Source organism: Protopterus annectens, chromosome 8.part0, assembly GCF_019279795.1.
Source record: "Protopterus annectens isolate FY-2018-M chromosome 8.part0, PAN1.0, whole genome shotgun sequence".
Lineage (NCBI taxonomy): Eukaryota > Metazoa > Chordata > Ceratodontiformes > Protopteridae > Protopterus > Protopterus annectens.
In genome coordinates, this window is record NC_056741.1 from 861240956 (window position 1) to 861255218 (window position 14263).

General features: G+C 37.6%; 1 protein-coding gene across 1 annotated transcript in view; it reads right to left on the reverse strand.

The window, feature by feature from the left end:
• The window catches only part of LOC122808355 (SLIT-ROBO Rho GTPase-activating protein 3-like), an 881720-nt gene that overhangs the window by 221972 nt on the left and 645485 nt on the right, over positions 1-14263 (reverse strand). The window contains exons 15-16 of the mRNA XM_044079321.1: positions 8825-8959; positions 892-997 (exon numbers count right to left, since the gene is read on the reverse strand). Of these exons, the coding sequence (XP_043935256.1) occupies positions 892-997; positions 8825-8959 (241 nt within the window). The remainder of the gene's footprint in view (positions 1-891; positions 998-8824; positions 8960-14263) is intronic.

A 14263-nucleotide genomic window follows, 5' to 3' on the forward strand; every position in this document is an offset into this window, starting at 1 on the left:
ATTTTCTGTCATTCTATATGCTATAGCAAAATAGGCATATGTTGTCTTGTTATGACAGACATGAACATATCTGCTATTACTCTGTCTGGTTTTCCTAACTACAATTATCTCATGCAATTCTCAGTAAAAGCCTGACTTGCTCAGTTGTGTTGTCATGAAAATTCCACAACAAAATATTGATGTAGTAGATAAATATCACTTGAAGTTAGGTTCAAATTCATGTCAGAAAGGCCTTTGAAATTTACAAACTTTAATATTTGCAAACTAGTCAGTTGAAAAGATAAATATAATTTTCAGATCTCTTCAGAGTAAAAGAAACCAAAAGCTATCCAAAACTCAAATACATAATACTTCTGTGTCGTCGGACTTAAAACAGCATTATTTTTTATATAAACATGTTTTTTTTAATCGTTTTAGATGGTAATGCATACAAATGACACTAAAATGTATTTTTTATTAAAATTCAAGATGCAGCTTCTCTTTCTATTGCTTTTGGGTATGACCCAATCTAAGGATATTTATGCTAGTAACATTTCCAGTAAATTTAATGAAAAAAATGATGAACTCCTTTGCAGACAGAGGCATTCATATACAAATAGGAAACACAGATAAAACGTTCAGTAATTTTGGGATAGTAATCGGAAACAAGATCAGTATTAAAGGAGTTAATTGATAACTCATCTTCTGCTGTGACCTGTTACACAAAGAAGGCAAGAATTATATAATACAAAAACACTTTTGAAGAGATATTGCTTCCCTTCCCAGTCAGTATATACAATCTCATGTTCAACAGAGCCATTAGTCCAAAAACAGGGATTTCATATTCATAGAAAAATGATTCTTACTTCATAGAAATAGTAAAAAAAAAAAAAAAAAAAGAGTTATACTTACTGATTGAGAAAGGCAAACAAGTAACGCATTACAATCACAACTGGTGATGGCAGGGTTTCAATAATATGTTTGATACTGCATGCCCGTTCTAGCAAGTTCTCGGTTTCTATTACAGATAAAATAGCGGAGGAAAGCAAGAATGCGTGGTCAAATAAGAATGCTGTATTAATATGCAATAGCAACACAACCCCTTAACTGAAATGAGTAACATTAGCTAACTTAATTTAAAATATTACCCACCCCCAAAAATACACTTCTGACTGCTTTCATTATGAAAAGGTCATCAGCGGATCTTAATAAGTAAAATGCAAGCTTAATATGACTCCAAAAGTCAGAATATCTGAACATTTACAAAGCAACCAAACATATGGTAACTACAGAGAGAGGAGATTGAGTCCTTCCTGAAACCTCCACCTTCCCTCTAAATAAATACAGGAGTGTCTGCAATAAAAAAGAAAAAATCTGTTCATTGTAAGTTGTGGTATCAGACTAGAGGACAGTGTTCCAGTCATTCTGATTCTGAAAATTACTAATGATATCAATAGTTTATGCTGCAGGACTGCAGGAGAATTATACATGCGATAATTAGTAAACCAAAGGGTCGTGCAAACTGAAGCATTGTAAATGACAGCATATGTCTCATGCTTGATCAGAACTGCTATCGATAAGTTTTAAGGTGAAAAGTACAGCTAATTATGGGAAATTATATACAGACTATAAACCTTATATAGTGCCAAGTTTGATTTAGATTTAATCAGTTATTTTGTTTATTTTTGATTTATTTATTTCTTAGTTGGGTCATCATAAAAATATACAAAGAAAGTAATAATAGGCATTACAGTACTACATATCATGGTATATAGTCATGGATCACTTAAAATGGCAGATAAGGGTGTGTATTACACGTCACATAGTATTTCACATACTGATAAGTCATTTTACCTAAATTACACATTACATATCACATGGCAAGACACATAGGCTATGTATACTTCAGTAGCTATGTACTTTGATTTTTCTGTGTGCATCACTGTAAATGCGGCAATATGCATAATGACTGGCTTAGTGTATTCTAGCTATAGGAAAGGGGAAAATAAGGAGAATGCCTACAAGACAATGTCATTGATTCTGACAAGTTGAATTACTTAGTTATTTTTTCATAGACAAGACAAAGAAAAGTTGAACCATGCAACTATGAGTGTACTGTGAACTTTAGACACTAAAACCAAAATATACTCATATAAATGTGACAGCCAACACCACAAGTTTTTTTTTTATTTTAGTATTTTTTTCCTATTATTCGCCTACAGATATATTCAGAAATTTTCGTCTTCTAAGACACAATCTTTAAATACGCCTGAATAAAACCTTGTGATTTTATAAAACCCAGTTAGTGACATTTTTTTTAACTGCTAACATTACACATAATCAATTAAAATCTATCAATTCATAGAAAGCATATCAAATTCTAAGGATATTGTCTTAAAGATTCATAAAGGTTACCACAAAGTGTAGACTACATGTACACTTAGTATAATCTTTCTTAGTGATTAAAAAGCACAAAAATGTGATAGAGATGTTCTTCAATACATATCGTGTACACTTAGTGTAGGCTTTATTGAATCTGGACCATTAAAAAAATGTCCTCACTGTTTTTCTTCATAAAATAAATGATATATCATTCAGGAAGCAAGACAAACTATTTTTTTATATTACTGCTAAACTATGCACCACAGGCTGTAACTTCTATCTGCTTGATAACACATCTATTCGTTGTTTAATAAATGTATAAATGTTCACGCTGTAAAAATTCACAGGAATATGAACCAACTTCTCGATTTCATTTATTTATTTTTTTTGTAACTATATATTTCTATTTTCTTCTGTGTCTTAATGTTAATTCTTCTATTATCTATAAAACTGATTTATCTTCCCAATACTCTGTACTCATTTAATTCCCCAGTATTACTTTCCACTTATTACAAATTGCATCTCTGTTCCCCCTGGCATCTGAAGGGTTACAAATGGTGCCTGTCCTGTTACCAGTATATGTGTAGAGAAGATTTTATTAACATCACTTTTTAGAACTGGCCTGTATAACCTCATGTTTTCCTTCATATACAGAAACACTTCTTCCAGATAACCACTTTGTAACCTCTGTCAATAGACAGCTGCTTCAATACGTTCAATTCATGTCTAAAAATGTTGCCTGAAACAATGAGCCTGGATAAATAAATTGCTTATGCTTTTGCTACACTTTTCTTTTCATGGGTATAATGTCTACGTTTAAAGGGAACATATGTATTTGAAAATGTAGCTTTTCTACAAACTCTGAAATCTAAATGCTTCAGCATATACATCTATGTCCAAAAGAAAAGGAATCTGTCTCTTAAACTAGTGTAAAAGATATGGCAGAATTTAGATAATCAACAAATTCACTGAATTATTTCTCTCTCTCTGCTCATACTACAAGTAAGTCATCTAAAAAGCATAAGGGAGGGAACAAAATGGGAAGGGAACAGGGTGGGTTTTTGTCATTTTGGCTGTATGACCAGGCCACAAGGCAGCAAATACAGGTATCGCTCACCTGGAGAGCAGCCCTTGTTGGCAAATTGTGTCTGTATAGGTCCAAACAATGAGGACTAGCAATCACATGACTCTGTCAGTCAATGCCACAGGGTGCTCCAAGGTGCCAAGCTGAGCATCCAGATGTGGGTACATCTTAGCAATGACCCGCTTCTGTATCTCACACAGGGAGAGAACTGGAGACTCCTCCAGCCCACCTTCTGGAAAAATGTCACCCACTACTGACAGGAAGATATAGGTAGCAACACTGAGGGACCATTGCTCTCTTCCTGAGAAGCAGACCTGGTTAGTACTTGTGCCTCATTACCAGATGCAGTAGCTGGTGGTGACTGAGGTAAGCATGGCCTGTCTTCCTCCTCTTCCACAAGTAGTCCTGCCGAAGAACACTACAACGGGAAAAATAACTACACACAGAAAATAACAACTGCAGCTGTATAGAGAACTGCCAAAGAACACACACACAGCCCATTGCCTGGAAAGATGTTTGTGCCTTCTGCAGCATCAAACCATGTTAACATGCTGCTCCTCAGCAACTGCAAAACCATTAGTGGATTGTTAAGCATACTTATACAGAATCACATGCACATTACAATACGAGAATAATAGCTAAAGAAAAACATGGCTATAGTACATCTCTGGCTCAGTCTCCTTAATCTCTTCCCCCAGTGATGGAGCATGCCAGAATAGTTATTGCCAGTGACATCACTCCATGCCTGCTCAGTTCATACTTGGTGTCTAACTTCATCAAAGGCTTTAAGTCTGTCCATGTAGGACATGCTGTTTAGGCCTTGTATCCTTTTAGGAAAGAATCTCTGTCAGCATTCCAGTTGCTGCATGTGTCTGGACCGATACATGCCAAAAGAAGCATTATACTCAGCGATTGGCCTAATGAGGAATGAGTAAAGGGGAACAATGGCATCCCTAGATCTAGACACAATTCCTTTGTTTATGAGTTGTGCAATATAGAAGCACTTTCTTACAATAGTGGACACATGTTGGTCAAAAGTTAGGGCACTATCTGCATAAGTTCCCAAATCCTAAAATGGGTCAAGTCTTATGGGCATATTGTCAATGTGGTAGTTCCCTGGGGTAGATGGTTTCCCAAAGAATACAATAATGCATTTTTTGGCATTTAGTTTCAGTCCATGATTTTGTCACCAGTTATATATTTGGGAAAAATCTCCCTGCAGGATAGTTAAGTCATTTGAGAATTCGAGTATTAGCGTCCCATTTCTCTCACTATAAGAAAACCATGCATCAGGATATCATTTACCATCAAACTACATTAACAGGAGAGAGACTGGTTGGTTCTTACTCTTGTGGACACTGCACTTTCTGTAAATATGTCTTTAAAACCAAATCCTTTACTGGCAAAAATACTGGGCAGCTGTATGACATGAATTTTTATGCCAATTGCGGAACGGACTGGATCATATATTTGGCCACCTGTACTTTTCAAGCCTTTTACGTGGGGCAAATTTCTAGACAATTTAGACGTAGAATGTCAGAACATTTAGGAGATATTAGGAATTTAAGGGCCACCAATGCTTTATACAGACATTCACTTGTTCATCATACTGCTAAAGTTACATTTACAGTCATAAACAAAATATCGGGCAATAGATCTTTCAAAACAGGGTGGCATGGTATATTAAACATGAAGGAAAGGAAATGGATTGGGAAATTAGGGAGTTTATTCCCACCGGGATTAAATGACAAATTGTAGGGTTTTGTCAATATCTCCTTTCTCTTCATGGGTCTTAATGCTATTCATGGATTTACAAATTTTATCTGTTTGTTCAATGAAAAAAAAGAAAAAAAAATGTATTGTTATTTGTACTCTTTTTTTATTTTTGTATTTCTTTTATTTTGATTGTATTTTATTTTCATGATTTAGTATTAGACTCAATATTTATTAGACAGGAAATTATTTCATTTGTCTCTAATTAGACAGAGTATATATTGCAATCTTTACACTGCCTCATTTTATGTACCACTGATGAAAGCAACATGATGAAACCGGTCTGGTTTTCTCAATAAACACTCACGGCCCCAAGGTGCTGGCTCTCTTTTTGTTTCGCTATATATTCATCTTTGGTGTAGGTAACATCATTCACAATTAGATATGCAAATTGTTGCATTGTGCTTTTGAGATCATGAACATCTAAGGCTATTAACTAAGCGGGTCTATATTAGGAAAGCGAAAAGACGTTTATGCGAATATGTAAATGTCAAACCGTATAGCGGGAAGTGGACTTAGAGTGAAAGTCGAAAACTGCAAAAATGGAAATATTGAATTTCCATGGTTGGCCCGTCTGTGGATTAGCTGCATAAGGTAAGTGTTGGATAGTTACAGAGTTTAGGATAGGGTGCGGGTTAAGGTAAGTGCCTAGATAAGTAATGTATGTTAGATTTAGTGTAGGGTTAGAGGTAGGGTTTTGTTAAATGTATGTATGTAGGTTATTTATTTTGTTTGTGTATATTTTTGTAGGGGAAGTGTGCGGTAGTTACCGACCTTAGGGTTAGGGATGGGTTAAGGATAGTGTATAGATAGTTTTATATGTGGGGTTTACTAGTGTTGGAGGTAGGGTTTTGTTAAATGTATGTATGTGGATTATTTGTTTTGTTGGGTGTATGTCTGTAGGGGACATGTGTGGTAGTCACGGACCTTAGGGTTAGGGAGGGGTTAATTATAGTACATAGTTAGTTGTGTATGTGGGGTTTAGTGTAAGGTTAGAAGTAGGGTTTTGTGCTTTACTTTAGGTTAGAAGTAGGGTTTGGTTAGTGTATGTATGTGGTTCATTTATTTTATTTGTATATATACATATATATATATGTCCCCTGAGATGAAAAATACATCACTGGCTTGTGAACTTCAAGCCTATATCAACCCGGTCCTCTGACCATTGTGAATGTGCTGACTGGAATCATCCCTGTTCCCCATGATGGCCAGCCAATTTAAGCCCCTCACTCTAATTCTCCCATGCCAGGCTCTTCCAGCTCACAAGCATCTAATCATTCTTGGGTTGTTTAGGTAATAGTCTGGATTATATCCCTCTATGACACACAGCTGGGGTAAGATTAAAAGTCTGTTAAAAGCAAAACCTTTAAGATGATGTTTTTAGTGGGTTTTTTTTTCTATTTTTATCATATAATTTATGAATTAGTATAGTTTAATTTTCTGATTATGTGTAATGTGTATGTAATTATTTAGTAAATTAATGAAAATAGGCACCGCTTTGCTTTTATCAAATCATGATTTAATTGAGATGCAATTAGAAATTGTGGTTTTCAAGCTACACATTTACAAAGAAGGTTGTAGGCCCTTCCTTGTCTTCCCTACTCACACAATATCATCCAAACAGACCCCTCCGATCCAGTAACCAACTGGTCCTAAATGTAGCAAAACCAACCCACACAGCAGGACAAATGCATTACTCTTTTGTTGTAGCTACATTATGGAATAATTTCCTACCATCAATAAGGTCCATCAGCAATGCCCCTCTCTTTAAGAAATTCCTGAAACAACATTTCACCTCTCATTGGCTGTGCAACTGAACTAACAATATACTTCCTATAACTCATTACATCCAAGTGACGCCACCAGGAGCATCTACAGTTAACTACTACTGACGCCTCTAGGTGTCAAACATTGCTTGTTCATACTTGCATGAATAATTTCCAAAACCATGCTATGTATAAGGTTTTAAAAGACTTCATCTTTAAGCTTGCACAATAGCAAACTCAACTGCATTAATATTTGACCTCTGTCTAGTACATGTAAATAGATATTAACTATGGTTTTTATGATATTAATTTATATGGATATAATTTTCACATTTTTCTAAATATCTCAGCAACCAAGTAACACAGACAGAAGTCTTTAGCCTGATATGAAAGCTGTCAGCTAGTTTAATAAAATGCTGTCGACAGCATGTGTGTAATTTGAGTTGTTGCTGAGATACTGTAAGTTATTTACAAAATATTACAAATGTAAATGTTACTGTGTTTACTATGACTTATAAAATTTGGTTTAAGACCTAGAACCTAAAAAATACTACCACTAGAAAAATAGTTTGTGCTGAAGAGTTTGCCGTTTATACTTCTTTCATAATCCATATGGTTCCAGAGATATGAACATTTGCTTGAAATGTGAGGACATAACTTGATTCTGTGAAAAGGCTTAGGCTTCACCCATTGGAAGTTACAGTGCAATCTTCCTGAGCTCCATTGGAGTGAATGAGATAACGTGAGCCCTCTTCTTCCTTTCTACATTCAAACCTTCTCGTACAATTTAACCTTCTGGCATCTGGCCTATAAAAAAGTACCTAGATTACCATCTTACATTTTACTTTGATTTTTCAGCAAGCTCTTCCTATCACTAACTGCACCCACTGCTAAACATAGTGCTATGAGCCGAGATCTAATCCGCTAATGAGCGGTCTTATATTGACCTATTGTATGCTACTCTACTGCACTGGACTGTACTTTGTATGTTGCTGTACTGGATTGTACTATGTTGCTCATATATAATATATTGCTATGTTGCTCACATGTAATGTATTGATTTATATTATCTGTACAATGTGCTACCATATTACTTTCAGTATATGTATAATGTATTTCCGCACAATTCTATTATTGTACTATGTAATAGTTGTACTATGCCTGGAGCTTTTCTCCCTGGGCCTCCACTGAAAATGGGCTTACCTTGGCCCACTGGACTATCCCAGCAAACAAATGCAAATAAATAAATAGGGGAATAATGTGATGAAAGCACTAAATTAAAATATAGATATTCTTTGTGGTGCTGGATTTGGATTACAGACTGCTTTCCAGTTTTGCCTGTGGCCAGTATTCCACTGACTTCTAAAGTCTCACGTGTTACTTATTCTTCAGATACTCAGATGCAGTGTCAAACCTGAGAGTACTTATGGTCATTACACAAGTATCCCATCATGCCATTCTTTTCCCCTGAAATTTCCCCAGGCAATAGCCCTTCACACCTCACTAATAGCAGGAAGGAAGGAATTAGACTTCCACATGAATAGTAATGCATGACTCAGAACAGGAGCTGTGATACCAGCAGACCCAAAACACTGCCTGTCTTTATGTGGGAGTACAGCCATGTAACAATCATGTTCCAGACTCATTTCTTACCAGCTGAACTTCTAAATCAAACCCAGTCCAAGCCTACAGTACAACTACACAGTGTGCCTCCTTTTAGGCACTAGAGATGCCCAGACTGACTTTTAAGGCAAACACTTCCTTATGACTATATTCATCCTTCATTAATCTTCATACACATTCAAAAAAATAAACAGCAGTTTATGGAAAAACTACTCACGGATGCAGCCAATTAAGTCATTGAATTTGTCTTTTGGGAAGACTGGTTTTTCAAGGCCCCGAAAGTAAAGTTTGAGGACTCCAGCCACAGTATCAATACTGGGTCTGGTCTGATCATCAGCCAGAGGGTCTTCACCTGAAACAAGAAAAACAAAACAGAGTGATTGTTACTTAAGGCAGGACTTCAAAAAGTAATTATTTGTCAGATAAATCAAAAATGTAACACTTGTTGAATGATTCCTGTGCACATGATACGAGGCCAGCCAATCCAAAACTACTGATCTTTGTTTCTTAAAACTGTCTAGTTAATTCCAGTTCATGTATATTTACAGCTGAATTCCCTAAAGTATATTTGATTATAATAAATGCACTATGATCGTTCTTAAATGAAACATGCACAGGGATGAAAGTGCGCAAAATGTGAAATATCTGTGGCTGGAAGGTTAATTCAGTCTAGATACTTTGTGCTCCTCCCTTCTATTTTGCTTGCAACAATAAAGTACCTCTAGTGTAAGTAGTGCCTGTAATTTGTGGTTTATGCATCTACCAGCAGTGAGGTGATCATCCAGCTCAAGTGGTTATGATTGTCACTGTTATCATTGCAAGTCTCAAGATATGGCTGTCACTGTTATCACTGCAAGTCTCAGGATATGGCTGTCATTGTTATCACTGCAAGTCTCAGGATATGGCAGTCACTGTTATCACTGCAAGTCTCGGGATATGGCTGTCATTATCAATGTAAGTCTCAGGATATGGCTGTCATTGTTATCACTGCAAGTCTCAGGATATGGCAGTCACTGTTATCATTGCAAGTCTCAGGATATGGCTGTCATTGTTATCACTGCAAGTCTCAGGATATGGCAGTCACTGTTATCACTGCAAGTCTCAGGATATGGCTGTCACTGTTATCACTGCAAGTCTCAGGATATGGCTGTCATTGTTATCACTGCAAGTCTCAGGATATGGCAGTCACTGTTATCACTGCAAGTCTCGGGATATGGCTGTCATTATCAATGTAAGTCTCAGGATATGGCTGTCATTGTTATCACTGCAAGTCTCAGGATATGGCAATCACTGTTATCACTGCAAGTCTCAGGATATGGCAGTCACTGTTATCATTGCAAGTCTCAGGATATGGCTGTCACTGTTATCACTGCAAGTCTCAGGATATGGCTGTCATTATCAATGTAAGTCTCAGGATATGGCCGTCATTGTTATCACTGCAAGTCTCAGGATATGGCAGTCACTGTTATCACAGCAAGTCTTGGGATATGGCTGTCATTATCAATGTAAGTCTCAGGATATGGCTGTCATTGTTATCACTGCAAGTCTCAGGATATGGCAGTCACTGTTATCACTGCAAGTCTCGGGATATGGCTGTCATTATCAATGTAAGTCTCAGGATATGGCTGTCATTGTTATCACTGCAAGTCTCAGGATATGGCAGTCACTGTTATCACTGCAAGTCTCAGGATATGGCTGTCATTATCAATGTAAGTCTCAGGATATGGCTGTCATTGTTATCACTGTAAGTCTCAGGATATGGCTGTCACTGTTATCACTGCAAGTCTCAGGATATGGCTGTCATTGTTATCACTGTAAGTCACAGGATATGGCTGTCACTGTTATCACTTCAAGTCTCAGGATATGGCTGTCATTGTTATCACTGCAAGTCTCAGGATATGGCTGTCACTGTTATCACTGCAAGTCTCAGGATATGGCTGTCATTGTTATTACTGCAAGTCTCAGGATTGACCAGGTGTATCCAAACCTGCCTGATTTCTGTGGTTTCTTAGTTTAACATCAACTGGCCATGATATATCACAAGCAATACAGAACTGCTAGGAAATATAATTGACCAAAATGTAAGACTTGAATGGCACAGCCAACTGATATATTTAAAAAACCGTAAACTAGGACTACTTTTCAAAGTTAAACCTTTCTTAACAGATCAAGTGCACAGAACGACAACCCACACAGTTTCTTCTCTGATGCCTCCTTTATGTCTCGTCAATTTGTACTAACTTACAGTCCTTTCAGCTAGCTAAATTCAAACAAAGTTATAATAAAACTGTAATGTTTGAACCTAATTGTGTCAATAAAACACATTACTGTCTGGTGTGCTAAAGATAGTCATCTAGTTGGAGCTAACCAATCTATTACTGTAAATGCTGCAAAACATTGGAACTCAATCCTAGCAACTTCAGGAAAAAAAAGAAAATTCGTCCAAGCAACAAATTAAGATTTCAGTAAAAACATAACCAGCAGCAAAGTTGCCCTACTCATTGATTCATAGGTTCATAGGTGTTGACTAGACTAACACCAACAAGGACCTTTTTAAACCTAGCCATGTATCCCACATCTCTGACAAATTCTGGTACCCTTGATAAGTGTAAGCAGGGCCTTGGGAGATAAAGCATTTACAAGCAGGGGTCTGCGAGATGAACCATTTATAGGCTGTCTGTGTCCATTACAAACATAGATGCCAAACCAGAGATGCATTTCCAGTTCCCCATTCAATTGTGCAACTTTCACTTGAATTGAGTTAGGGAGGAACTCTGCTTCACATAGATGGGGAGCCTGTTCCAGAAAAGGGGTAGTCTCTGGGATATGTGTTTCTACAAGAAGATCCAGTTTATATCACAGACAAGGTTTAAGGCTTTAAAATGGGTAATTCTGTTGCTGTTTGTTTTGCTGACATGCAGAGGTCCATCAGGGAGGGGTCTGACAATGCCTTGTACGCTAGGCATAAATCTCCCCTCAACAGCCTGTAGGAGACAAAATACAGGGATAGGGCCTTGAAGCGGTCTGCATATGACGTATTATTTACACTCTGTATTCTTTTAGTGAGAAACCTCTGTGTACGTTCCAATTGTTGGATATGCCTGGTTAGGTACATACCAAAGAAGGATTTGTACTCAATTACAGGCCTGATGAATGCTGAATACAGTGGAACAATGACTTCCTTGGACCTAGATGCCATAGCTTTGTTTATAAGTTGTACATCATAGAGTGATTTTTGTCACTACTATAGACACTTGATGGTCAAAGGCTAGATTACTGTCTATTTGCGTCCCCAAGTCCCTGACTACTGGGTCAACTCTTAGTGGAGTGTTATCAATATGATAGTTACCAGAGGTGAATGACTTCCTGAAGGATACCGTTATGCATTTCTTGGCATTTAGTTTTAGTCCATCACTCTGACACCAGTTGTTTTTCTGTGTCAGCACTTCTGACATTTGTGTCTGTGGAGGATTCTATAACCACTCCTAATTTGCAATCATCTGCAAATTTAGTCAGCAAGAGGCCATTGATATTGGCCTTGACTTCAAAAACCTGATCTCTGAGGGATTCTGCTTGTGACTGGCCTCTTTTCAAAGGTGGACTCCTCAATTCTGGCTTCCTGGGTCTTGTATGTGAGCCATCTGGCTATCAACTAGGTGACATAAGGGTTTATACCTAACCTCTTGAAGTTGTCAGCAATGTCCGAGAGGGGTATTGTGTCAAATGCCTTGGCCAAGTCAAGGTAGTCAGTGTGAGCCATTTTACACTCATCCATTGCTTTGGTGGCTTTCTGAAAGAAGTCCACCATGTTGATTAGGCACAACCTGCCCTTGACAAAGCCAGTTTGCTTTAGGTCCAGTGTCTGGAAATTTCCTATATCATTATTATTTGCATGATAACTCTTTCCATGGCTTTGCAGATGAGACTTGTGAGAGGTATGAGTCTGTAGTTCCCAGGGTCTGTAGATGGCCCATCTTTCTGCACAGGGATGACTGTTGCTCTTCTCCATGCCCGAGGCATGAAGACTGCTTGGAGATTATAGTTAAATAACAATTCCATAGGACCTGGTAGGTCATGTTTCAGGCTATTTAGAAGGCATTCTGGGATATTGCCTGGGCCCATCAATGCAATGTTGTTGGCCTTTGAAAAAGCATTAAGGACCTTTTCCCTAATGATAGCAGGGGGAGTTATATTTGATGGTATTTCCTGAGGGAAGGTTGAGGGGGAGAGAGGTCTAAGGTTGGAGCTGAATTTATCAGCTAGTAGGTTTGCTATATATTTTGGCTCAGTATGGGTGGCTCCATTAACAAGGAGCTCTGTACATAATTGTGCATTGCCTTTGAGAATGAGGACATAGCTAAAGAATGTCTTGTGGTTGTCCTTGGACTGGGAGGCCAAAATTTACCTTACATTTGGCTTAGGTATACTTTATTTGTTCGCTGAGTTGTTTGTTTAGTTTGATGAGGGTTCTTTTATCCTGCTAGGTGATGCACCTCCTGATTTTTGCCATGAGTTTCTTCCTTCTGTTATACAGCCTACTGATGTTGTGATTCCGCCATGGTGGGTTATTTTTTGAGTTTGTTCTGTACTTCTTCCTGGTGGGCACAGCTGCCTCTATGCAGCTATTAACATGCTTGTATAGCATTTCTGTAAACAGTTCCACGTAGGTAACAGTGTTCTCAGGGTTTATGGTGGCTTGAAATGTTGCCAGGTTATCATTTAATAGTAGGAAGTTAGCCTTAGAGTAAGGCTATGGGTCCAGGTTTTATTTTTACTTCAAAGGAGACCATTTTGTTGTCTGACCAAATCAGAGAAGACATTACAATGGGGGGTACACCAGATCCACTATGTTTGCTCCCCTGCTTGATGTACTGACAATCTGGTCCAAGGAGTCTCTGTTTACAAAATCCATGAATCTCTGTACAGTACATTTGGTGTCCTATATGACTGCCAGTTAATAGTGGAGTAATTAAAGTTGCCCATGAATATGGTATTGGATTGGATGGTGAGTGTTTCTAATAAATTTAAATACATTTTGGGTTTCCTGGGTCACAGAGTGGAACCTATAGCTTGCAAGGAAGTAATTTGGAATTTTGCATATGGTGATTTGAATGCAAAGAAGCTCAAGTGCATTGTAATGTTTGACCAGCCTTTAGATATATTTATTTTTGATATAAATCCAAGTCACCTTTAGTCTCTGTCTGTGTAATAGTTCGTCTAAGTGTGTAGAAGGCATAATAGCCTTGCACTACCACTGTGCTCTCTATGGCTTTAAACCATTTCTCAGCGACCACACAGACGTCAGCTTTCTCTAAGGTAAGGAGAGCTTATAGAGAGTAGAGTTTTTTTGTTTAAACTCTTAGCATTCAGCAGTAACACTGTTAGATTTTCTTGGTTTTGATTTGCTGTGTCAGAATTACTTTTAATTTGGCATTGCCTAAAAAAGCCATTACAGGGGAGGACAGTGTTTTAGCTAATATTCAAAAGCCTAGAGAGGAGAGGTGCAGGCATTACCTGGCATAGCAATGTGGTCTGTTGACCATCTCCTTCCATGCTGACAAATAATTGCACCCCCTTAGAATGACACCAAAGACTAAGACAATTATTAAAGTCAGTCATCTTCTGTTTGTATTGTGACATCATACTTGGAGAAGGT